This window comes from Zonotrichia leucophrys, chromosome 15 (genome assembly GCF_028769735.1).
Source record: "Zonotrichia leucophrys gambelii isolate GWCS_2022_RI chromosome 15, RI_Zleu_2.0, whole genome shotgun sequence".
In the NCBI taxonomy this organism is placed as follows: Eukaryota; Metazoa; Chordata; class Aves; order Passeriformes; family Passerellidae; genus Zonotrichia; species Zonotrichia leucophrys.
The window spans coordinates 9,828,498-9,855,662 of NC_088185.1; the positions used below are offsets into that span (position 1 = coordinate 9,828,498).

Here is a 27,165-nt window from a genome sequence, read left to right on the forward strand (position 1 = left end):
ACATGTTCATTGTCAGGCCTGAACTGTGCAGTGTCACAGGGCATTTTCAGGGCAATAAACAACAAAAATCAGCTGTTAATGGTTCTCTTACCATTCATTTGATTGTAACCTAGGGGAATCGTTCTGGGCTATGTGATATAAGGCACTCATTGCATTCATGTTGAAAAGTGGAGGCTTCCTTTCAGCTGGAAAGAGAAAAGAACAGAAAGGTGTGATAAGGCTGTCTGGAAAGAAAGGAGAAATGAAGTATGAGCAGAGTATCACTGCTAAACCAATACCTAGTGCTGTTGACATCACATTTAGGCCAATTATTTTAATATTCCAAATTAGACCAGGACATCCACTCAAGGAAAGCTGCTGTTCACTTGGAGAGAGATGACAAAATCCAAAGAGAGCGGGATACAAAATATAAGGAAAAGTCTGCAGTAAATTTTACTTTAACTGCAACATCTCACACCTGATCTGCTGTGGCAAAATCAGCTGAAACTGAGTAAAACTAATCTCAGGCACAGTTCAGGGCCAGGACACGCTGTGTCAGTCCCCACAGATGTTGGATGCACTGCTGGAACATGTGGATCACAGGAAAAAGTGTCTGCCTGCCTCATTTGTCACTGCAAGAGGGACAGGTTACCCCATTCACTGGCCAGGTGTGCCATGAACTCCCTCTCACTGAAATCCTTTCCATCCTAGCAGCCCCTGATCTCTCAGGAGGGCAGAACTCTCAGTTCTGGGGGAGCCTGGTTCTCCCCAGGGTCAGTGGTGCCAGATTTCTCAGTTCTTTCAGGCCAGAGCCTTTGCCATGCAGGCAAAGCACCACATCTGCTTTTCCTTAACCACTACTTCAGCTACACCAGGAATTAAGGCATCAGCATTCAAAGAAAGCCAAGGGCTGCTCAACAAGAGATCTCCTCCCACTGCTGCCTGAGCTCGTGTTCACACAGGGAACCATGCAAAGTTGGAAGTTTAAAAAAGTTTAATGCTTCTCAAAAGGGTATTTTTAAAGAAAGCAAATCCATCATCTTTGGGGTTCCTGAGTCAAAAGCTCCACAGAAATGCTGGTACCAAGACTACAGAGGGTGCAGAGCCTCTCCTGCTGCTGTGATTTGCTCCTTGGGAGGCTGTGGCACACCTGAACTGCACACAAACAAAAATCATTGGCCATGCACAACAACAGAAGCCTAAAACTTCCAATTCTGGCACTCTTTATGGCAAAACACAGACTGTGTCAGCATGCTGGCACATGAAATACAGCCATGTTAGTTCTGGTTATCTACACCATCTCAATTCTGGAGACAGCACTTCTGCACATCCCCCTCTTTGTTATCAGCACATTTCTGCTGATTAAACATTCACCAATGACATGTCAGTGAACTCACCCACACATGAGTTATTGGTGTACTGCTGTTAAATAGAATCCATATCAAGACTGATTTTTGAAAATAATCTACTCAGCACATGCAGTGTCAATACTCAAACTTGAAACACACACTTAGAGTCTGCTCTGTGTACCTGCCACCACATCCACCTCTGCTCCAGCCTCTGTGGATGTGCATCTTTTGCCCTCTGAAGTGCAAACCCTTTTCTTCTCTTCCCATAAAGAACCTGTCCACGATGATTCATGGCACAAACTTTTCAGCTGAGGGTGAAGACTTTTGTTTCAGAGAGCAGGGAAGTAAGAAGAATTGCAAATTAAAGGTAGGTCCCTTCTGACACACAATCCTTAGGACACCAGGTCCCTTGGCACAACAGCTGGGACAGCTTTCATTGAGTGCAGCTTGGAAAGCACAGGTGACAAACCATGGTTTGCTCTCACTCAAGAGCAAAGTGCTCTGGCTCTCCAGGGAATAACTGAGCACACCAGACTGACATGAAAGCACAGAGCATCAGTGATTTGCCAGCAGAAAAAGATTGAACTCAACTGCAGGGTGCTCCAAGTCATTTTAAAAGTGAAAACTGATGAGGAATAAGGATCTTCTCATTTTGCAGGACTTCCTAACACAGTGCAGAGTTAATTACCCATCTCAGCTGTGCATTGACTCACCTAACTCGATGCATGTGATCCCCAGGGACCAAACATCCACCTTGCCATCGTACTGCCCCTCGTCCATCGCCAGGATCACCTCTGGTGCCATCCTGCAAGCACAGAGCAAAGGCTGAGTCAGGGACACACAGGGACACCCAGGGACACCACCTGAGGTGGCTCCAGCCCCCTGAGCAGAGGCACAGACCAGCAGAGACAGCAGGGAGATGAGGAGGAGTGTGCTGGAATGGAACAGGCACTGACCACAGCAGCAACTTGTCACAGGAGGGGGGAGAAGCAAAAGAGGAAAGCAGGGAGAAAAAAGAGGAATGGGGGGAAAAGTGAAAGAGGAAAGAGGGGAGAAAAAAACCAGGAAAGGGGCGGGGAAATAAAAGGGGGAAGGAGAGAAAAAAATAGGAAAGGGGGATAAAGCAAAAGAGGAAAGGAGGAGAGGAAAGAAGGGGAAAGGGGGAAAAGGAAAGAAGGGGGAAAAGGGGGAAGAAAAAAAAAGAAAGGGGGGAAGAGAAAGAGGGGAGAAAAGAACAGGAAAGGGGGAGAAAAAAGGGGGAAGAGGAGAAAAAAAGAAGTGGAGGGAAAGCAAAAGAGGAAAGGGGGAGAAAAAGAAGGGGAAAGGGGGAGAGAAAAGAATGCAAAAAGGGGAGAGAAAAGAAGGGAAAGGGGAGAGAAAAAAGGGGAAAGGGAGGGAGGAAAAAAGGGGGAAGGGAGGGAAAAGAGAAAGAGGAAAGGGGGGCGAGGAAAGAAGGGAAAGAAACAAAAGGAAGGGGGGAAAAAAGGGGGGAAAGAGGAGAAAAAAGAAGGGGGAAAAAGCAAAAGAGGAAAGAGGGAGAGAAAAGAAAGGGGAAAAGGGGGGAGGAAAAAAGGGGAAAAGGGGGGAGGAAAAAAGGGGAAAAGGGGGGAGGAAAAAAGGGGAAAAGGGGGGTAGTTCCAAAGGCATTGTAGCTGCAGGCTGACAGCCAGGGCTGGGAGAGCCCTACAGGCACCCCCTGCACCCTCCCCCAAGTTGCCCCTTGGCACACCAGGAGCATTTCCAGCAGGCAAACGCAGCCTGTGGGAGCTGGAACAGGGAAACTGGGAACAGTGGTGGTCCAGGATAAAGGGATGAAGTGGGGACAGAGAAGCAGCAGGCCTAGCCTGCAAAAATTCAGCCTCTTAAATTGTGTTCTTCCTAAAAAAGGCTTCCTGCCAAACGGCCTCATTCCAAGGCTGGGCCATGGTGACCTCCCAGCCCTGCCTGGGGCCTCTGCCACAAAACCAGTGGAGCATGGAGCTGTGCTGGTCCTCAGTGCTGGGAATGCCAAGGAACTCGGGTGACCCCTCAGCAATTCCTTCAGAACAGGACTGAAGTAGCTGTGTGACTTCCAGTCAGAATAACAGGATCCCCTTTCTCCATGAATGCCTCAGTCCCATCACCTGGGGCAAGTGTGAGGTATTTTTAAGCCAATGGCACTGCAAGAGCGGAGCCATTTCCAAGCACTGCACGGCCCAAACCTCTCCTTATGGACCCTGAGCAAGGACAGACTTCCTGAAGATCTGGACACAGGCAATTCAGGAAAACTGCCTGGCCGTTTTATTCAGGTATTGTTATTGAATTGTGAAGCACTGGAAAGGGAAGAGAGCAGATCTATAAAGGACTGAAGCACTGCAGGCTTCACTCACCAGTAAGGCGTTCCCACAAAAGAGTTGGCAGGGGACACTATAGATGCAGACCCAAAATCAGCGAGTTTCACTTGACCTGGTTCTGTTAGAAGAATATTTCCAGCTTTAATATCCCTTTAAGAGAGAAAAAAAAAAAAGAGGAAAAAGAAGTAATTCAGCATGATGCAAACTCTGGTGAGATGCCTTTGTCTGCAATTTGTAATGCTGGGACAGAGAGGAATTCACTGAGAGTGTAACCTCTGTTCTCCCATTCCCTGGGCAGCACTGCTTCAAAAGTAATTTTATGGAATATTTCACCCACAAGTGCCACATCCCAACACTTCTGCTGCAGGACAAGTGCTGAAGTCTTGTGTGTGCAAGAATGAACACCTCAAAGTACAAGAGAGTCAGCACAGGCTGTCCCCTTCGCTGTCACCCTCCCTGTACAACAGCCAAAGGGATGGAGCACCTCTGCCACAAGGAAAGGCTGAGAGAACTGGAATTGTTCAGCCTGGAAAAAAGAAGGCTTCAGGGTGACCTAATTGTGGCCTTTCAGCACCCCAGAAAGATGGGGAAGGATTTATTCCCTATTACAAGGGATGGAGGGACAGGACACAAGGAATGGCTTCCTACTGACAGAGAGCAGGTTAGATGGGAAATTATGAAGGAATCCTTCCCTATAAGGGTGATGAGGCCCTGGCACAGGGTGCCCAGAGCAGCTGTGGCTGCTCCTGGATCCCTGGAAGTGTCCAAGGCCAGGCTGGACAGGGCTTGGAGCCACCAGGGACAGTGGAAGGTGTCCCTGCCATGGATGAGGTGGCATTGGAAGAACTTTAAAGTCCCTTCCAAACCAAACCATGCTGTGATTCTATACTTCGGCTGAACAGCCACATCAGGTATCAGCAACATATCTGCCAGCCTTGAATTAAATAATATTTTAATTATTATTTATATTAAATTTAAAAAATAATAATGTTATAATAATTTTATACTACTTCAATAATAATTAACGGTAATTTAATAATAATTTTAATTGCAATTAAATAATAAAAATGCCTGAAATTAAATAATAAAAACGCAAGAATTCCCTCCTTTTCCACGCGCGATCAGCCGCGCGGGGGCTGCAGTGCCGCCCCCTCGCCACCAGGTGGCGCCCCCGCGCCAGGTCCCCGTGCGGGGCCGGACCCGCGGGACCCAACCCCAAAATTGGGTCCCCAACCCCAAAATCCGGTCCCCAACCCCAAAATTCTGCCCTGTCCTCGCCGTTGCCCCTGGCAGAGGCAGCTGTCGCTGGGGCTGTGGCGGCAGCCCGCCGCTGCTCCCCGCCCAGGCAGGGCTTGCCCTCCCGCCTGTCCCCTTCTGTCGCAGCAGCCACAGAGCAGGGATGTGTCGCTGCTGCTCATTTCTGGCTGAGCAGATTGAGCTCCCCAGCTCAGCAGGGAAAAACTGGAATTCCCTTTGTACCCTCTGCATGAAATCCAGGTCACAGAAGCACAGCATAGCTGGGGCTGGAAGGGACCTCTGGAGATCACCCAGTGGAACCCCTCTGGAGCAGTGACACAGGAACGTGGCCAGGTGGGGTTGGAATGTCCCCAGAGAGGGAAAATCCACATCCTCCGTGAGCAGCTGCTCCAGGGCTCTGCCACCTTCCATGGAAAAGTGCTTGGATTTTTCCTCAGGCAGTTTTATCCTTGACTTACACTTCCACCACCTAATTGTGATTCCATCACACCTCTGTGACCTCCCTGCTACCAAAAACCAGGCTGTGCAAAACCAATACAGTTTTACTTATTCACATGTAAAAATGAAAAATTATCTAGTCTTAGAAATAGTCTAGCTCAGTGAACTCCAATTTATTTGGCACATTTAGGATGATATTCTCCTATCAGTGTTCAGTACAACATTCCTGGGCAGCCTTTGTTACCAGGGTCTGCACAGAGCAATTGCCAACAAGGCAGAGAAAACGCTGGTAGAATAACTTTTTCCAAAGTTGTTAGAATAAGTTTCTCAGCAGCTTTGAGACTCCAGGGAGCAGCAGATGGAAGGGCAGAAGCAGCTGCAGCCTCACCTGTGGATCCTACAGTGGGAGTGCAGGTAGGCCAGCCCCTGCAAGGCACCGTGGGTGATGGCAGCAATCTCCACTTCCTGGAGTGGCTTCTTGTGAACTACAGGGGAAAAAAAGCAAGAAAATAAAACAAAACAGAAGAAAATAAATGGGATATTTTCCTGAGAAAGTGTTTTTTAAAGAAAGGAATCCCACCAATCTTCTACAAAGAGAAATTAGGGAAGAACGCAGACTGTGATCCTGGCCCCCAAGGAACGCTAATTTTTGTAAACTTTGGCTCTGATTTCCTATTTTGACTTAGATTCCCCTCTTTGCAGGTGCTGTTCCATTGTTGAGGTGACATCAACCTCCTGTTCTAAAACCCATGTATAATTTTTCCTGCACACTGGTGATCTCTGCAGGATTTTATTATGGATATTCCAAAAACAGACACCCTAAAAAGGCACAGATTACTGGAATATACCTGTACACTTTTACACCTTCATTTGATAAAATTAAAATGTGCATGCCAACTATCTGTAGCACTGGGAAAGCCTCAAATTGTTCCTAGAGAATGGAGCAGGACAGACAGAGCATCTGCAAAACTCCACTCCCATCAAACTCAGGTGGGGGGCACTGGCAAAAAGAAAATCCAAGATATATCAAACTTACCTTCTAGTAAATCAGAAGCTGATCCTAAACAGTACTCCATAACCAACTGCAAAAAAAGAGAACATCATGCCTTCAGGTATCTCTGGAAGCATTTTGAAATTAGGAAACATCTTTACATTCCAAATTTAAATAGCATGGTGGCTTTAACGCCCTGATTAAGGAACAAAAAAAAGTAGTAGGTTTTGCTAGCTTTCCATCAGAAGATGCAAAATTTGACTTTATTTTAGTGTTGTTCAAAGCTATTTCAGAGCCTGTGCTGAGGGTTTGAGTGCTGCAATGTCCATTTGCTCCACAAGCCCTCACTCACCCATGCTGTGTGCTCCTTCAGGTAACAGCCCTTGTACTCTATGGTGTTGGGGTGCTTCAGCTGCTGCAGAAACTTGACTTCTTTGATGATATCCTGCCATTTCTAATGAAAAAACAAAGCAAAAAGTATAAATACATTTCTCTTCTCAATCCTCTTCATCCTTTCATTCACCACACACTGTAGGTCAGTCTGAAAAGTGACCATAAAATGATTTTACAATATGAAGATGGAAAGTCAGTGTTGCAAAAGCAGAGCTGTAAAGCAGTTGTCTGGGTCTCTCCTGCACTGGGATACCCCCTAAGATATATTTAACTGCTTGAGGATTGCCAAAATAATTTTCTTCCTCATTTTAACTGCAATACATTTCACTTAAATGCTGCTGCTTTGCAAATTGAAGTGTTCAGTGGCCTCAAAGTTAGTCAGAAACCACAGAGAGTAGCAGTGAGCTGCTCACCTTCTGTAACACAGCACAGAACCACTGACATTTGGGAGAAAAAGCAAGGAAAAATGAGTTTAAACCAGCCCTGTTTGCTCTTAACAAACAAACACACCCTGCACATCCACACACCATCCAAAGGATCAGTGGGTCCAAGCTCCATACAAAATAAGAGGAACCATTAACACAAAAACTGAAATGAGACTGAGATTAGCAGCTCTTTGCAATTTGATAGATCCTCAAGAATTTCAGAGAGATGTGCTCTTAACACACTTCTTAATAAAATTATTTCTGAAACAAGCCACATCCAGGCATTCTGAATCCCCCACTCACTTCCTTCAACCGAACAATTTATCAAAATTTGCATAAACTCATTTTCTCTCTGCAAACCTCCACGATTCCCATGGAAGGGAGCGTTAAAAGCTGTTCTGCTGGGGTCAAACCAGAGCTGCAGCTCATTCCACTGCTCCCATTTCCACAGCTCCTGAATGCACAGCTGCCTTTATTCCCCTCACCTCATTTGTTTGCTTTCCACTGTAGGACATCTTCTTGACTGCCACCACCTCATTAGTGTGGGAATTCGTAGCCTGGAGTAGGGAAAGAGAAACATTGGAAAAAAGCAAAAAATAGACTGAAAAAAGCTTCATTTTTTCCCCCCTCCCCACAGAGTGAGCTGTGCCTATGGCAAATGCAGCTTTTTTCTCCTATATCCTTGCAAGCTCCTGCATCTCAGAGACATCTTCCTCAGGATATGATTTACCACACAACTCTTAGGAGACTTTCCCCTGATTTTGTCTGACCATATCCACTGTTCCTTCTCTATTGATATGCAAAAGGCCCAATATTGCACCTACTGAGAAGCCTCAAAATCCAGTTCTATTGGAATTACAGTAGAAACAGTTTTAGATGAACATTTGGCAAAATATTTGCCACAGAAACAAACAAAGAGGTGTATCAAAATCTCCATGATTTCATCCAAAAATTCCATAGAACGCTGACATTCTTAAATAGTTATTGCAATTTCCAGCTTCAAGATGATTCAACCTGGAATTTATCTAAATTTAAAAGCTTTCCTTTCACTGCACTAGACCTTAGTTGTGTGATGAAGATTATGCAGCCATCAAAATTCCACTTTTCTGCTTGGATGATGCAGGGATGGTAATTAGAGGCTAAAAACTCAGGTTTGGAAAGATCTCTCCTTGCCTGGACTGGCACTGCCCTCATTTCTGCTTGTTAAGGGTAAAAAACATCAAGCTTTTGGTCTTAAAACAGTTGCTGAAATCTCTGTACCTCCAACCATTTTTTGGGACAAAAAAAAAAATTAGTGACAGTTTAAAGCTTAAACTATAATAGAAGCTAAATGTGGTAAATCCTCCTTTCAAGGAATGTATTAACTAATGACATTTTTTTGAGGCATGTGAGGACTTCAAAGAAAAACTGTGTTGAGTGAACCAGTGGGGCACAGGAATTACTGAAGGGAGGTGGCACAGGCCCCTCACAGCTCAAATGAGGCAGAGAAAGCTGAAAATGAGAAACTCTGGGATAAGGCAAAGCCCTTCCCCAGCACCTGCCACCCTGATTCAGCACAGAGGAGATCAGGAGAGTTTCACTCAGATGTATTTATGCTTTTTTCTGCCTGTCACATCAACACCAAGCAGCTCCACCTGGCCATGGTGTGTGTCTCTCCAGCTGGGATTTGTCACTGAAGGACACACTGCCACTCTCCCTTCCAGAGCTTGGGATGCTCCTGCCTGAGACAATTCCAGGGCTGTGTGAGCACACCTGGGAACAGCCACTTGCTGAGGCCTGTTTGAGATGATACCTTGACAAATTTTATTTTTATCCCTCAAAATACACATGAAATACTTATATGACACAAAATTTAAGGTTCCTCTCTTCACAACAGTTCCACCAACACCTCCATCACTTCACACAACTCCAAACAGTGAATGCTGGAATGCTTAAAATAACTTATATTAGCTTATAATAAGAGCTAGATGTGTCAGGGATCTAATCTTAATACTTTGCTGTCTGATATTCAGAAATCCAGCTCCAGTGAACCTGATCCTCCTGTGTGGCTGACCATGGTTCCAAGCAGCTTTAATTTGGCTTTAACTGATTTTTTCAATATTGATTCTACTTCAGTCTCACTAATGCCAACTGGATTATAATTATTTCCAATTCCAGTATTTTGGTTTTGGCTTTGTTTGATACCAACTGTAAAAGCACCATTTTTCTCATTTCCAGATTAAATGAGATGTGTATCAATGAATGCCATACATCCATCCTGTGTGAATTCCCATTCCTCTGAGGAACTCTCTTTGCTTTTGCCATAAAGGAGCTTGTAGAGATTTCCAAACATACAAACTCCAAGCATCTTGAAATTCCAGTTTGGCAAATTAATTTTCAGCTGTTTAAATTCAACTTTCAGCATCAAACACCATATACTTGACCTGGATAGTTTGGTGCACTATTAACACTAAAGTAAACTGCTACTATAAATATGTGGCATGCACATTCTCTGAAAAAATCCCTTTGCCCAGGATTTTTCCCCTGGGAAGCTGAGAAGCCTCTGAGAAAAGGAAAAGAGGAAAAGAGTTCTTATCTCATTTGCTTCTCCTGTGTTGTGCTCATGTGGAATGTGTTTGGAGATTGTTTCACTGGATTCTGGTGTGAATTATTTGACTCATTGGACAATCAGGGCCAAGCTGTGTCAGGACTCTGGAAAGAGTCATGAGTTTTCATTATTATCTTTTTAGCATTCTGTAAGTATCCTTTCTGTATTCTTTAGTATAGTATAGTATTATTATAATACAGTATCATAAAGTAATAAATGAGCCTTCTGAGAACATGGAGTCAGATGCATCATATATATATATATATCTATGTATATATATGTATATATCAATACAGGTGGAACATTCAAGAGATCAGGAGTGGTTTGGTAACACCTTTTTGAGATGTGTTATCACAAAACTAAAGCACACAAAGCACTAAAAACTCAAGGAACACCTCCTTCTACAAATGCTCAAAAAGCCTCCAAAACACTTAAAATTATTCTGCTCTCCAAAAAAAGAACCAACTCTACTTACAAAGTAAACTGCTCCAAAGCTTCCATGTCCAATTTCGTGCAAGCCCACGAAGATTTCCTCAGGATCATCCTTGTAGAAGAGGTCAGCAATCTCCGGGTCCTTTGGCACCCCTTTGCGCATGGTGAGGCGTGTCAGGAACTCTCTGTGCTCTCCAGTCCCAGCCAACTCCTGCCCTCATCCACAAAGCCCTTTGCAGACAGCTCTCAGCACCTGCTGGCAAAGTTCATCTTTAATCTGCTTCCCCTGCACGTGGCTCTGTTCACACTTCTGTCACAGCCACGCCAGAGGAAACACTTCCAGCAGCAACAGCCTTCACCATTGCTTCCTCCCCCCAGCTAATTGTTTTTAATTATTACTCCTATTTAGATAGAGAGATTAAAATGCATTCAGGATACAACAGCTCTTTATCTCACACAGGAAGCAAGTGCTGCAGTGACACTGAAGTCCACTTGAATTCAAGAGTCCTGTTGCTATGCAAAACATCCTGTGACAGGAGTTTGTTATTCTTCACGCCAGGCTCCCAGTGTGGCAGTTTTTAGACTCTCTCTGTTGTTCCTCCTACTTTCCTGGGCTGTTTGCTTTGTTTCTCTACTCCCAACTGCCAGCTGGTGCTGGTGGAAAAGTCAGCTGCTATTCCACAGCAACACTCTGCAGCCCTGTAATTGTTATTTCTCATTTATTTACTCAGAGCTGCATGACAGCCAGTGCTGTTGGATTGTGATTGCTCCCAGCACATGGAATTGCTTTTGAAGAATCCTAAACTCCATCTATAGGGCACATCTTTGCCTCCCTAACTTCTTCAATTCTTCCTTAGCCCAGAACTGTGCTGCATCTAAATGAAGACTTTCAGTATTCATCCCCAAAATTTTATTTGTGAGGAAAGGAAAAAAAAAACCAAAAAAAAAAAAGGACGAAACATCCTAATATAAGGAAGTTTTCCATTTCTTAACAAAACATCTTGAAAAATCTGCATTGACTCATTAAATACTCATATGCAAAGCACTGATGGGGGCCTTTACTCATCTGCTTTTGGCAGAAAATGCAGCAGAGGAGCTGCACTGAGTCACTTGGAGCAGTTTCCATCAGTCTGGAGGTACTTTCACACCTGTGGTCAGCACCTCCTTCACTGAGCCACATTTTGTCTGTGCACAACAAACTCCTGCAAACACACACCAGGACCTTCAGCTATACCTAAACCAGGGCAACATTTACTGGGATACCAGCTGAAATGTAACAATCAGATTAATTTTAAACTAAAACACACACAGAAAAGGCTTTAGAAGGTTTTGGAGTTCAAGTGCCATCTGGATAAAGGCAGAATTTTGGCCTGGCTGAGGGTCAGTGATGGAGCAAGGAGAGGGGCAGTGAGAGGAGCTCACCTGGATAGCTGTGGCACCAACCATGCTCCGTGGCTCACATTCCTTCCAGCAGCATTGTCCTGTCCCAGCCCTCCAGAATCTCCTACTCTGCAAAGAAAAACAAGGAACTGGATTTAGAAACATGACTTTGAAGTTTTACACCTTCTTCTAACACACAAAACCACCACATCCACTAAAGGCCAGCGATCACAGGGGAAGCACAAGGAGAACGGGCTGAGAATGCTGATGGGGGGCCTTTAGGTGAGGATAAGCATTTCCTATGCTCCAAAGCCCTTGGACTGTACAGCACTGGAGGACAGAAAACCAGGAAAAGAGGTTAAATGGCTTTTATAAAGACTCTTAAGCTTGCTAGGGCACAGGAAGTTCCCCCTCAGACTCTTCTTTTTAGATAATTTATAAAAGGGAGAAAGCTCAGAAAAAATCCCCATCCCTGGCAGTGTCCCAGGCCAGGCTGGACAGGGCTGGGAGCAGCCTGGGACAGTGGGAGGTGTCCCTGCCATGGCAGGGGTGGCACTGGATGGGCTCTGAGGTCCTTCCAAGCCAAACCATGCCATGATTCTGCCAGAAGCTGACAAGGCTGTGTCCATTACTCGAGTCTCTGAGTTCTGCCTGATGACACAGGAGGCTCCAGGGAAAGCCCTGGGCATCAGGAAGTCAAACACTGCTGGATTCCAGCAGGGAGAGGATGAGCAATGAAAAGATGGAAAAGGAGCAGCAGCCCCAGCAGCTGCCATCAGGTCACAGTGAGGGATGGCCCCACTGCCATGGGTGTAGGGACACCCCCAAGGAGCCACTGCTGTCCCCACACAGGGAGAGCTGGGAATAGCCTGAGCTCATGGAAAATGTTATCCTGGAGCTACATGCACAGCAGAAATGCTTCCAAGTTAAGCACAGTGCAATAGTTACATTGCCAAAATCTGAATTAATAGGCACCTGATTTAATGACACACTAACTCATGCTCTCCTTTATTAGGGAAAAAATAAATGAGCAGGAATCTTTCTGTTAATAGCTAACATTACCAAAAATGTTATTTCTGTTACTTTATCTCACCACAGGCCAATAGAATCAAGCTGTTAGAAGGCTATTTGAAGAGCACCAAAAAAAGGTTCTGCACTGTTTTGCTTTAAAAAAAAATATCTCAAGTATAAACAAAGCCAGATGAATGAAATGCTTATTCATTTTCAGCTGATTGGCCTCACCCAAAGGTGCTATATTTACTACAGTCCTGCAGACAGGGCAAAGAATGCAGTATTTCAGGTCTGGCATTCTTCAGCCAACAAAAAAATCCATTTGGCTTTAAAAAAAAATAAAAACAAACTGATGGAGAAAACAGTTTATCCATCTCCAGTCAAATGAACCTCTCTGCCATTAACAAAGGCTGTGCAGCTCCACTATTCAAGGTATTTAAAATGGGAGGCTAAATGTCAATACTTAGAGTTAAGCCCTAAGTAATAATGTCATTTTCCAATTAGGGCAGACACGAGTAGTGAGGCAAGTAAATCTTGCTGGTAAATCTGCTCAGCAGGGCTATTATTTCCCAGTAATGAAAACCTAAAAACTTAGGGTGGAAAGTGAATCAACAGCAACCTGAGTTGTGCTGATTGAACACAGAGTGATCCACAGGACCCCACAAACCCTGAGAGCCCTCTGCAGACACCAGCACAGCACCAGAGGCACAGCTTGGGTCCTGGGCAGTGTAAAACACCACAGATACACATCACAGCTCTTCATTTGGCTGGCAAGGTCACAAATATTAACAACCCAACTCTCCTGTAGATATGGAGACTGAAATAAGAATGGTTTAAATCAAGGCAGAGCACTGTAAGAGCTGAGTGCCATTAGTAGAAAAAACTTAAGTTCAAGGTATGGCAAATTTGAGCAGGTCCTTTTCATTACCAAAGTGCTGAATTAATACACTGAGAAACAATTTCTATTAGAAGCTGATTTCTGCTTTTCATCCTTGTAAAGCATCATCACAGACTCTGCATGTCCTGAAGACCCCAGAAGGAAAGATCAATAATCACACTGGCTGTGACTTAGGGGAGTGACAAGTGACTCAAGATTTTGGGGGTTTGGGAGATCAGGATTCTGTTCAGACAGCAGAGTTCCCTCAATGCTAAGCAACTCTCCCATTTAAAAACCATGAATTAACTACTTTTGATACACAAAGGTTCTCTCCTACCACTTAAAACTTCCAGGTGCTGTCTTAATACCAACAAAAAACACCTTGACCTGAAAATAAGAACAAAACACAACTGGAAGCATTTTTAAGAGCTAAACTGACATTTCCAAATAATCCATGGATCTAAAATTATGCCAGTCAATGAGATAAACTTGAGAACTCAGAGTGTGTGGCTTGTGAAAACCCAGTTTGAACTGCATCTCACAGCACCATAGGGCTGTTTCAAATGTGCCCAGAAACTCACCAAATTAATTTTAGTTCCTAACTACACCAGGGTACTTCCCAAAACAAGGACAAAGTTTTCCACTCCATGCAGAAAAACAAACTACAGGAAACAGGGTGGACCAGCAGCAGATTCCACTCAGAGGAGGAGCAACATGACATGGCTCATGCACCCATTTTTAGATGCCTATTTTGAGGGGAATAAATTCACACCAGAATTATTTTCCCAAGAATGGCAAGCACAGAGCCCCATTTCATCACTTCAGTCTCTCCAAAACCTGGAACACAACGTAAAGAAGGGAATTCTGAGGTAAATTCAGCTGATAACTGAGTAAGAAACCTTTTGAGCTTGAAGTAAGGAAGGTGCTCAAGTTCCCCTGCAGACCCCACCCACAAAGTGACCCACAAAGTTTTGTTGGTTTGATTTGGGCAGGTTTTGTGCTGTTTTTGAGAAGCTGGAGCTCTTCCCCTTCCCTTTAATTGGTACATATGGCTGCCTGGCCAGGCCAAACACAAACCCATCATCCTGGCCTGATTCCCTCACATGAAGACCACAACCTTGGATGAAGAAGCTTTTTGGAGAACATCTGGAACTCCACGTCTTAAGCTGTTCAGTGTAATTTCTTTTGGTTGTTAAGATTATCTTGCCCAGCTAACCTGATGCAAGTGAACACAACATTTGTGGTTTTTTCCAGGCATTTCACCCATTTTAATGCTTAAACCAGGCAGATTCACAAACCTGGCACAGAAACTCAAATTATGAACAGAGCAGACAAAAAGCATCTCTACTACAGCCTTTGTTTGCTTAATTAATCACCAATCCAAGACACTCAGCAAAGATTTCACTCTGCTCCAGAAGCAGCAAGTCCTCTCACGTCCTTCCCTCAGATTTCTGTGAAGCAAAATGATTCACCTGGGGTGGAAGTGAATGAACAGAAGGTACCCAGTGACCTTCAGCAGAAGGACAAATATTGCTGAGCATTTGGGGCTCTGCAGGCACCAGGGCAGGGCCCTGAGGGCACAGAGCAGGAGGAGCAGGCTCAGGACATGGGGACACAGCCAGGAGGGCTGGACAGACTGACCACAAGCACAGCAGCACTCCTCAAACACCACCTCCAGTGATGGTTTTCCAAGGAATAACTCCCCAGAACACCCAGGCTGATGGCATCCCCGTTCCTGCAAACATCTGGGTGCAGGCACAGCTGCTCAGCACCTCCAGAAGTGCAGCAATTCCCCTTTGGAGCGTTGGCTCTGCAGCGCACCTGGAATTCCATCCCAGGGCTGTGCTTGGGGGTCAGGGCAGAGCTCGTGTGTGCATCAGGTCATGAGGAGTTCACACATTACTCATGCTAATAAAACCCTGAATCACAACTGTTCTGACCCAGGCCACTGCTGCACGCTGCCCCTGGGGGATGAAATCCAGCTAATAACTTGCAGGGCTTGTTGGAGATAAATGCCTTCACAAAAACAGCTTTATTTCCTGATGAGGAGCAGTAGTTTTAAAGGAAACATTCAGTTTATGCTTCCCCTAAGACCACCATTTATACAGCAAAAGACAATAAACTCATTAAAAATTAAAATAAGACAACCTTATTTAAAAAAAATTAAAATAATAAGATCAGTGGGCTTAAATTCAAGAAACAATCAGTTTTAGTCATCAGGAATGTTTCAACAAGTATGAAATCAAGCCACAGGCCAGCCCTCCCCAAAGGAATAGTCCCAGTTGTGCTCTGAAATTCCACTGTTTGCTCAATATGTATAATCACAGCTACCCCAAACCATGGGCTACAGCCTGGGCTTCAGTTTAAAAGTCAAATAGCATCATTCTCACAATAGACATGTAATGAAAAAGCAAGAGGCACTGGGTGTAGCTTCCCAATAGCTTAATTTAAAACAATTTAATGAAATATGTATGTCCTTGTTAAGTTTAAGGGTAATTAACATGTCTTGGATTAGAACCTGTATTTTACCATTAAATCTAGAGAGCATTGTTAGAGTTTCTCAGGTTTATTTAACAAGATTAAACACTTTCTGTCATGAAATAAACCTTGCCTAATTAAAAATAAAGGGAAGAAAAAAGGCTTCCTGCTCCCAGCAACAACATTTCATAATATTTCATCATGGCACACTTGAAATAATTCAGCAGTACATCTGGAAGGGAGGAAAGATCTGGGAATCATTTTAAACCCTAACATACATAAGCCCAAGTAGCATCATACACAGAAATACAAATTTCATCAGATCCTCTCACCAAAACATCTCTAAAAAGCATCACAGATGGGTCATGAAATTGAGAAAATTGCCTCCCTATTTTCATCATCTTTTTAGTGTTTTTATCAGGCTCTTCATCATGTTGCTTAAAACTCCAGACCATTATAAATGGATGAGTATTATGCTGTGTGTGCTACTCAGAGGCACAAATAAGTCACTGGATTTGTTTGTGGAAGCCTCAAGAGACACCAGCACACTCAGATTTTCCTACCTATTAATGTAATGGCTTCCAAAGAGCTGCATCCATTTTGTGGTTTAAAGCTATTTTTAGGTACTTTTTTAAAAGAGTTTATATATTGACCATCACATAATCAAGAAAAATAAAACAAAAAACCCAAATAGCAACTGACAAATCTATTCCCAGAGTGTCCAGGGTGATGGTGCAGTGAGATCTGAGCTGCTCCTCTCACCTGCATCACAACTCAGAGCTGCAGCATCCCCAGGGACACTGAAGCCACCACAGTGGCCACCAGGTCATTTCAATAGCAAACAAGGCTGAAACCTCATCCCCACCTCCAGTTCAGGTTTTCCTGAAGTCTAAGAAGTGACTGCCACAATAACTCTGAACACAACAGAATTCTTTGTATTTTAAAAGTAGTTTCCTTATCATGACTTAGATGGCCTGGTTTCTGATTTGTCCCTTAAAGGCAGAAACTGCAGGGACTGTTAGATTTAATGACCTGAGGTGAACATGTAATTATGTTACTGGACAGTTGCTGTGTGCTAGGCAAAGAAAAGGTCTGCTTTAGGACAGGCACAGGAACATATTTATGTAATAAAAACCCTGTGATGCCATTTGGGGCAAAATGTGATTTCATTATGTAAGTGCAGGGCAGTGAGTGAATCCTGGTGTAGCTACATGGATTCTGTCATAACATTAGCTGACTTTGAAAAAGGAGTTTTCTATTTTAAAATCCTGTTTATTCTCTTTGTGCAAGAAAACATAAACTCAGGTTCTGATTTTCTGGCAGCTGCACCACAGTAAAAGTGGCCAGAAGGAATCATGCAGGAGGTCCTTACACAAAATAAGGAAAAAGACACAGGCTGTGTGCATGAAGGAGGAAAAGACATTCCGTGGTCAGGCAGGGTGAGAACACCTCTCACAACAAACCAAATTGTAGGGTTTCACTTTTTTCTTCTCTTTCAAGGGACAAGGGAAGGTGCATGTGAAGCATGTTCTTCAAGAAAATCCAGGAATATTCACCATGACTGACTACTAATAAAACAACTACTGATAAACAATAACTATTAATAAAACAGCCTTCATAAAACAGCCTCAAACATCAATTTTACAGAAGGTGAGTTGCACAGTGCTGTGGATGCTGTTCCTCCTCCTCTCCATGGATAAAAGGGAAATGTTCCTCATCCTGCCCTACTGCAGCTGGTTTATTAAGCAGAGAAAGCCACAGCATTCCAACACATTTCCACAACATTCCCAAGCTGGCTTTCCACAATTCCATGATAAAAATCCCTCAAGGCACCTCCTTTTCACTGTGTTAGAGTTGCCCCTTTCTTTTCCCCCTGAATCTGTCCCTGCTACAACTTCTCCTTTCCGAGCCCTCCTTCCTTCCTGCCTGCTCTGTGCCAGGCAGAGATAACAATTCAGGAAACTGCCTTGGGACTGCTTCACTTTATCATTTCTGCTCCTCCTGCCCTCCGCGACTCCAGCACACCCAGCTCTGACCCATTTACAGGCACAGCCATTAACATAAACAACAGGAATTTGTTCCATGCTGGTATCTGCAGAAATGGCTACACCTGTTCCATTCAGGTGCCAAAGTCTGCTTCTAGTTTAAAGTTTTCTAATTAAACTAGAAAAAGCTTATTTGGGAAAACCCAACAAACTCCATTTCACATGGGAATATTATTATTAAGGGATGATAGACTTAGTCTAGCAGGTAGCAGCCAAGGAAATATCAGTCATTAATATTACATGAGTTACCCACTGGCTTTCTAAGTTTATTCTTTTATAATCTGCAATTTTTATGGCCATTAATAAAAGACATGGATAGAAGTGAAATATGAGTGGCTAACATCCAAAAATCTCATTATTATTATCATCTAATAACTGTGTCCAAGGAGAGAGTGTTTATCCTCTATGAAAAGAGCACTGGATGGCTGAAAGTCTGGAAAGAAGAAGGATCATGTGCTGCTTTTATTCACAGAGAACTCCAAGCTTGCTGTATCAGTCCTCACATGTATTTATACACCAGCCCCCTCATGGATCCCCCTTCCTCAGGATCATTTGAACACCCTTGTGACAATGACAGCCCTTAACTGCACGCACAAGTTATCCCAGTTATCATGAAAATAACAGTGTCATGGTTAAGAAAGTAATAAATAGATTTTTTCCTGCCACAATACAGCAAACCACCCCCAAACAGCATGACAGAGACTGCTGAGATGGGAATAAAACCCACAGTGAATGATGCCAGTTTTTATGCAGGATTATAACAGGGAATAATGAATGGCTCCTTCCAGTAGGAGGCTGTAATGGAGATCATGCATGACAGGGGGGAAAAAGAAAATTAAAAAATAAAATTAGGAAATAATAAGGAAGAAAAACTTTATATATTGTCAAATAGGTCCATTACAAGTTCCAGAGTAAAGCTATGAAAGAATACAAAAAAAACCAAACAAACCAAAACCAACCCCAAACCAAGCCTACAGAATTCTAAACTGAAACAACTCATTTGCTTTAGCAGATTAAAAATAAATCTGAGTTAAGACTGAAATTACAGCTGCCACACCATGACATTATGCCATTATATGAGAATATACAACACTGATACACTCTTTAAATAACTGAGATAACTCTTGGATAACTGAGAGGTCCAGGTCTGTGATTTCAGCCTTAAGTTTTGTCATCTTGGGTTTTACCAGGTCAGAAAAGGCCCTCAATGTTGCTTTAATGCAGAAAAAAATACAATTTTAAATTAGAACTGGAAGGCAAACAAAAATTTGTTTCACTGAGCATTGGAATCAGATGTGTAAAATGAATTTAACATTGCAGCTCAAGTCAGAGCCTTCTTCAGGCAGAAACAGTTTTGGTTCCACCAAAGGGAGGTTGGCAGGGACAGGGAGAAAGTCACCTGGATTAGAATGCACAGCTGGCACCTGTCCCCTCAGCATTCTCTATTTTTTAAATTAGCATTGCAGCATTGAAGAATTTTACAGAGTTTTAGTTCTCATTTGAAATAATCTATGCTTAAATTTCATTTTTTCCACTGGAAATTCCACATGCAAGTTTCAGTGCTGCATCCTTGGGCACAGGGACATCCTCAGAGGAGCTTTAATGTGCTGAGATTTAATATTTCAGAGTTTTAAAGGCAGAGAGGAAAAAAAAAAAGATCAGTAAACTCCAACTACTTGGTGTAAAGACAACAAGGCAGAAGTAAGAGGAAAATATGGGATGTGAGTAATCTTCTCAGAGGCAAAGAAAGTAGAGTCTGTCTCCCAGGACCTGGTGGGTCCTTTTAGGAAAAGTGGAAGGTAGATCACCATGGAAACAGAGTATTTTATGAGGTACTTCAGCAGTGCAATTTGCTATGATAGGAACATAATCAGGAGAGCAGAATTCCCTTCCAACCAACTAGAAAAGCTTTTAGCACAAACACCGAGTGCATTTCTGTCTGCTGGAATTCCCAAAAAACGAAAAACGGGTGCAGCACAAGGCACCACGGATATCAGCTGGAGAAAAAACATCAGCCAAGCTCCAGTTCCATTTTCTGGTCACTGATGGAGCCTTCTGAAGGCTCCCAGAGCCCAGGGAAGGGACAAACTCCTGCTGGAGTCCCCAGATCACATCAGGTCACTGCACAAAAACCCCAAGTGACAGCACTGGGAGGGGGCTCTGGGACAAGGGGAGATTCTGGGGGTGGCACTGATGGACACTCATGGCATTTGAGGGCAGGGAGACAGGGAAATTCAGGTCAGGGACATCATTAAAACAAGAAAATATCACAAAAAGGATAGCAAGGCAAAATGAAAGGGCACCATAATTTAGAAATATCTCTGTTTCTGCATGAGAAGCCAAGGGACTGGCAGCTGATGTTGGAATGTGTGCTCAATGGCTAACAAAAATTCAGGTTTATTGGCAAACACTGCACAGGAAGAATCATGTGGAGATTGCTCTAAGATGTGACTGAGCTTTATTTTTGCTCTAATGATAATTTACTATTTTGAATCGCCACCAAAAAAAGCCATTGAGCAGTTTTCTATTTTTGAGATGGAGTAATGGCACAGATTTGTGTGTTCTGAATTAGCAGCACCAAAAGGGTTTTGGTCACTTATCTCAGAGATAACTTTAATTCACAGCAGAGTTGATAAAAACACACACAGCCAGGTCCACCTTGAGTGACTCAGACCTGAGAGATCTCACCATAATTTAGAAATATCTCCATTTCTGCATCAGAAGCCAAGGAACTGGCAGCTGATGCTGGAATGTGTGCTCAATAGCTAACAAAAATTCAGGTTTATTGGCAAACACAGCTCTAAGATATGACTGAGCTTTATTTTTGCTCTAATGATAATTTACTATTTTGAATTGCCACCAAAAAAAGCCATTGAGCAGTTTTCTATTTTTGAGATGGAGTAATGGCACAGATTTGTGTGTTCTGAATTAGCAGCACCAAAAGGGTTTTGGTCACTTATCTCAGAGATAACTTTGTGATAAAAACACACACAGCCAGGTCCACCTTGAGTGACTCAGACCTGAGAGATCTCAGCAGCACAACAGGGGCTGCTGAAATGCATTTGGTACAAAAATAGGGTAACAGACAGCAAGTGGTAATATTTTCAGCTACTCTACACATTGCTGAATTTTAAATTAATTGTAACCACACAGGAAAAAGACCTGGGGGTTGCTGCAGACAGGCTCTCTGAAAACATCTGCTCAGCAGGCAGAGGCAGTCAGAAATAGGCAAATGGAGTGTTGGGAGAAATGCAATGACAAAAGTAAGGATGGACATAAAAACATTACATGTTTCTATTCTGGTTATAGCAACAAAACCTTCTCAGCTGATGAATTCACCCATTTGCAGCTCTGAGAGCAAGGCTCAGATGGGAAACAGAGAGGTTTCCCTCAGTGAGGAGCCCCAGACCAAGGCAGGGCCCAGCAGCACCTCCTGGGTTTGTCCCCATCCCTCAGGAGATGCAGTCCAGGACCCTCCTCAGTCACACACAAGTGCACCACACATTTCCCTGTGCATTTACCTCAGGAGCTCTCTCTCCATCCAGAATTTCACAGTAAATCCCTGGCAGGCTCCCACAGCAATCCAGCACATTCCCCCCTCACTCCTCCCTCTCCTTCACACACACCTGCCCAAACCATCTGAACTCCAAACCTGCTGCTACCCTGACAAGGAACAAAAAACCTGCTTTAAGCCACATTTACTGGTAAGAAATTATCCTTGCCAAATATTATAATTCTATTTGATATGGCACTTCAGTGTATTCCAACATCTAGAGTGACAGCTGAAGAAAATGAATAAAAGCTATTGATTTGTTTTCATCTAACAGACAAATTCCAGTTATATTTTCTAGGGATCTTTGGAACTGTCAAACTTATTCCAAGGATGTTCTGGGAACCAGAGCCATGTGAAGGATGGTTACTGTAGATAAAACACTGATCAAAACCTCAAGCAGCTTTCTGTGGATCCTGTCACCACCAAGGCTGGCTCAGGGCTGGTCCCCACTGACAAACAGCTACATTTGACCATGGCCAGAGCTAAAATATTACAAATATTGCCATGAAGCATCCCAGTATTGCACAAGTTCCTAATTTGATCTAAACAACTTTCTCAGAGCCACTTGAGCAGCTAAAGCCCAGTGCTTTCCAGACAGAGATGTTCAGGCATCACTTGACCACTGAAAGCTTTGTTTATTTGGACAGATATTGAGATAAAATAGCTCCAAAGCCACCATGACTGTGTGAGCAAGGCCCAGTTACACAAATATTATTTACATCCTTTGCTGTGGCAAGGTTGCTTTGCAGGGGGAAAAAACCCTGAGATCAAGACCACCAGATAAGGCTGGGTATCCTTGATTTTCAGTCTTGAATTTTGACAGAAAAACTCTAAATTTTCTATTTTTAAAAACTGCTCCACTACATTTTTTTCCTTCAAGCCTTGCCTTGAAAGCAATGCTAAACAAAGCAGGCTTTGAAGGCTGTAGTAGAATTTCAGTACTGTAATCTTAAATCTCATGCAATTAAGCAATTATAAACTTTTCTAAGAGAAACCAAAATGGTCTTTTTGCTGAATAAAACATCTATATAGTTCATTCACTGATATGATCTCGATGCCCTACTTGTTACCTTTTTAATCAGGGAGGAAAAAAAGCCTGAATGGGGATTAAACAAAACATGAGGTTTTTGTCTAAAGACAACTAATCTTAACTGCTACAGTAAAGCTTTCATCACCAGGAATGTCTCTGCCAACTGTGTTTTCCCCTGCAGGCAATGTTGTTGGACTTAAATCAGAAAAAAATCAGTCATTTACGTCAGTCTATTCCAGTTCTGCTTTCTATTAAGACAGACTGGAGTCCTTCCCCAGCAGCAGGGCTGGATAAAACTCCTGCTTTCCCACATTTCATGGTGTGAACCTCACCTGCTTAAATTCCTCCAAAAAATGTATTTATGTGAGATACAGGGTTCTAAACCACAAAAATACACACAGCATTAAAGGCAAGTTCTTCTGAAATAATCCAACTTTTTAATCCCAGTTAAAAATACACAAACATCTATTCAATCACTCCTACTTTGTGATTACAGTTTATTTTCCATTTAACTTTCACAAAATTTTGGGGAAGTGTGTGTTGAGGAAAAGGAGCAGGGAAATGAGGTTTGAGACCTTTGTTAAGCAAGACATCAACAGATGAAGGCAATTTTTTCCTGATAAAGAATATCACCCAACCCCACTGAAGCCCCAGAAATGCCCACAGAATAAAGGTCTTCTGCTGTTTGATGATATTCTGCATAGCCCTGAAGGTATTTGTGCAGGGAGATGTCAGTGCTCATGAGAAAATACTCATTTTTGGATCCATAACAAGTTTATGTACAAGAAAAAGATGTTCAGTTTCCCAGAGAGATGGTCCCCTCACTTGACCCTTCAGAGAATATAAATATTATTCTGTTTTGCAGATGGGAGAAATTAAGGGTGTTTTGCCTGACAGTGAACATTTTCAGAACCATTTTATCAGCCATCCTCATACCACAGAGAGGAGCCTTCTTTTTTGTGACAGATATATACTTTAAACAATGCCATTCTGTGTTTTTTATAACCTAGAATTGCTTTTAAATATTAAAAGAAAGTCCATGTGAAGGATTCTGCATCCACACCTGTCAATTCAACACCCCAAATAACAGTAATCCTCTAAAAAACACAGAAAGGGTATTTTTAAGTGAGAGAATAGACACAAACTTAATTCAAATGCTGCTACATCCTTTGCCTTCCCATTCCCTGAAGCCAAATTCCCTCAGCAGAGCTTGCCTTTTCATGACATGTTCTGTACAAGAGTCTCAAACACTAATTAAGCCTAACAGTCCTCAGAGATGTGAGCACTGCTATAAAAAGGTTTCTGGATCGAGTGGCTACTGAAGGAACTGGCATCTGATCAAATTTTCAAGACTTATTCTCCCTGCTTTATGAATAAATCAAGGAATTCCCACTTTTTGAAAGTCTCCAGCACTGCTTGGTGCCTGGTGTACATATTAACAGCCCTGTTTTATGGATTCAGCATCCAAGGCAGAATGAACCTGAAGGGATATCTGTAGTAAAACTATGAAAGGATCCAATCCCATCATCTAAGTCAGGAATTTTTTTAGTTGGGGACAGTTTCTCAATTGCAGGTCTCATTATTTTGTTCTGGTTAATTTTGAGCACAGCTGAGCCACTCTATGAATGAAATATGTTTTTCTGCAGACTGAGGCATAGTGCCACTAATCAAAGGAATGAAAAATTCTGGTATTAACTAATAAATTTGTGATAGTTCAGTCTTCTACTTATGGTCATGTCAGCCCAAAATGCTGAAGGAGGGCAGGGGACTTTGGAAAGTCACCTGGATCAGGGTCATTACTGTACAGGACCTTATAGGCTCCTAGAAAAGGATACTCTAGACAGGAATAATGAGGAAAAAACTCCTTTATGAGTCTTCCTAACTAATCAATACCTAATACAAATGTATAACTAAATCTGACAACAAGAATGGTCATAGAAGAGCTACCCTGAATTTTACACATGTAATTTTAAAGCCTTCAGGGGAAGCTGCACTGAACTCTCCTGCTAAAGCTTTTTGCATTAAATAACTATACATTTTGGTGATTTTTCCTTATAATGCTGAGAAGAATTAACATTTTCAAAAGTGCAACTACAGGGGAAAAACACTGAATATTTGTATACAAACAGCACACACCAGAACTGCATACTTCTAACCCAGCCAAATTTAAGTATTACGTGACTTTGGAAAAAATAAATATCAGCAATAACCACAGAACTTATCTTGCAAACTCAAACACAGAAGCTTCAACCATTTGAGATGATGCTGTTGGAAAAACTCAGCTCCACATTTCTTTGGTGAGAAGGGAACTTTCCCACAGCCAGGCTCCAGAGCAAGCCTATACTGTGCTTAAACTGTGCATGAATGATAGATGAAGGCCAGCAGAGGAACTGCCTCGGCTGCTGCTGCTCTCTAGGGAAGTGCAGCGTGCTGAGGCTCAGCTCCAGGCTTCCTCTTTCCCTCCCTGTCCCACCTACCCCAGGCTGGGCTGGGCACCACCAGCTGAGGTTTCAGGTTCCGCACTGCTGCTCCTCCAGTGCCACACAGCAAAAGCCGTTTCTGCAAGAGGCAGAAAATCACTTAAGGACTCGCCCTTCTCCCAGGAAAACCTTCACTAACAATGTAATTCCAGCCCTGCTCAGATATTTCACTGTGTGCCCCACAAGATAAGGCACACACTGCTCATTTCGTGTTTCTGAACAAAGGAACTGCCACCCAAAATCCAGGGCTGGGAAAACCTGCCAGTGTTTTTCTGTTCATTTCTAGATTAGCCCCCAACACCAGGATGGGCAATTTTCCCAACCTGGCAAACCTCATGTTAAAATAAAACCATAAAACACATCAGGGAGATAAATACCACCCATCCTGGGCAGCCAAAGGAGGAAACTCAGGGAATACTCCCCAAGCATGAGATGGTCCTGTGTCTCCAGATCTAACAGCTTCTACACAAAGGAGGTGGATCAGGGCATCCCACAGAGTCCTGTACACCAACAGCCTGGCACCCAAACCTTTACATTTTACTCTCAACCCTCACTTAGCTATGGAAAAGGGGAGGCCATAAGGATCTCTTGGATTTGAAGTGGGTCTGGACATGACAGCACTCCACTGACACTCTGGGGCTCCTCTGGAGCACCACGTGCCTCCAGGCAAGATCCATCCCTGCGTGGGAATCCAGAGTTCCACATGGGAAGAAAGAGGAACATCAGCTGCTGAGGCAGCAGGTTGGGTTTATTTGGATAATGCTGCAATGAGAACTGATCCTGAGGCTCCACAGGGCAGAGCTGGGCATCTCATCTGGCACACTCAGCCACAGGAGAGCCACTCCCTTCCATTTCCCTTCAAACCACCTCTGCCCTCTCCTCCACCACGGCAGGAGGGAGCTCTGCTCCATGCCAGGCACCCAGCACCTCCATCCAGCTCCTTGTCTCCTCAATCCCAGCTCACTGGACATGGCAGCAGGGCACAGCTCTAGGAGGAGGTTGATCCCATCCAGGGGAATCCCACTGAGCCCAAACCTGCACTGTGACACCCTGCAGAGGCCCTGTGAGCCTGCTGGCCCTGGCACAGCACTCTGTTATTGGATTTGGTGGGAATATATGAAGGCAGAATGATGCATCTGACTCCATGTTCTCAGAAGGCTAATTTAGTACTTTATGATACTATATTATATTAAAGAATACTATAGTAAACTAAAGAATGCAGAAAGGATACTTACAGAAGGCTAAAAAGATTATAATGAAAACTCCTGACTCTTTCCAGAGTCCTGACACAGCTTGGCCAAAGAGTGAACACAACTCACACCAGAATCCAATGAAACAATCACCTGTGGGTAAACAATCTCCAAACACATTCCACATGAGCACAACACAGGAGAAGCAAACGAGATAAGAACTGTTTTCCTTTTCTCAGAGGCTTCTCAGCTTCCCAGGAGAAAAACCCTGGGTGAAGGGATTTTTTCAGAGAATGTGAATGCCACGCTCTTATCTCAGGGTGGAAATGGGGGTGTGGATTCTATTTGTCATCTGTCAGAGGTGGGGCAGTTATCTCTGTTCATTAGGCAGCTTTCTTTATCTCCCCCACAGCCAATCCTCCCTCCAGGAGATCTCTTCTGTTCAGGGGTCATTAATTATTAATTATCTGCTGTCCATGGCCACTGAGTGTCCCTGCAGGGCTGATCCAATCCCAGCATCCCATGGGGAGATGCTCCGCCCAGGGGAGGAGCCAAGCATTCCTACCTGGATCCAATCTGGGCCTGGCACAGCACAGCAGCCTTTGCCCCCTGCATTGCCAGAGGAGCAGCTTTCTGCTGCCCTGCATGGCCAGAGGGAGCCCAGGCCCATCTGCAGCAGCCCTGGAGCTGCAGAGGAAAACTCCCCCCTTGTGCAGGATCCCTGCTGCAGCAGAGCCACAGCTGGCACTGCAGGAGGGCTGAGCCCCCATGGGATGGGGCTGGGACACCCCCTGACACACAGGGGACAGGGACTGCTCTCACTCTTTTGTTTTTATTTTTGTTTGTACTATTGCATTTGTATTTTTAGTTTTCCTAGTAAATAACTGTCGTTCCTATTCCCATATCTTTGCCTGAGAGCCTTTTAATTTCAAAATCA

General features: G+C 43.6%; 1 protein-coding gene across 2 annotated transcripts in view; it reads right to left on the bottom strand.

The window, feature by feature from the left end:
- TAOK3 (TAO kinase 3) overlaps nucleotides 1–27,165 on the bottom strand; it is a 76,697-nt gene that overhangs the window by 31,540 nt on the left and 17,992 nt on the right. For both annotated transcript variants that reach the window (XM_064726952.1, XM_064726953.1), the window contains exons 3-11: nucleotides 11,607–11,693; nucleotides 10,228–10,437; nucleotides 7,651–7,722; nucleotides 6,700–6,801; nucleotides 6,393–6,438; nucleotides 5,745–5,841; nucleotides 3,698–3,811; nucleotides 2,042–2,133; nucleotides 92–185 (exon numbers count right to left, since the gene is read on the bottom strand). In XM_064726952.1, the coding sequence (XP_064583022.1) occupies nucleotides 92–185; nucleotides 2,042–2,133; nucleotides 3,698–3,811; nucleotides 5,745–5,841; nucleotides 6,393–6,438; nucleotides 6,700–6,801; nucleotides 7,651–7,722; nucleotides 10,228–10,347 (737 nt within the window). In that variant the 5' untranslated portion in view covers nucleotides 10,348–10,437; nucleotides 11,607–11,693. The remainder of the gene's footprint in view (nucleotides 1–91; nucleotides 186–2,041; nucleotides 2,134–3,697; nucleotides 3,812–5,744; nucleotides 5,842–6,392; nucleotides 6,439–6,699; nucleotides 6,802–7,650; nucleotides 7,723–10,227; nucleotides 10,438–11,606; nucleotides 11,694–27,165) is intronic.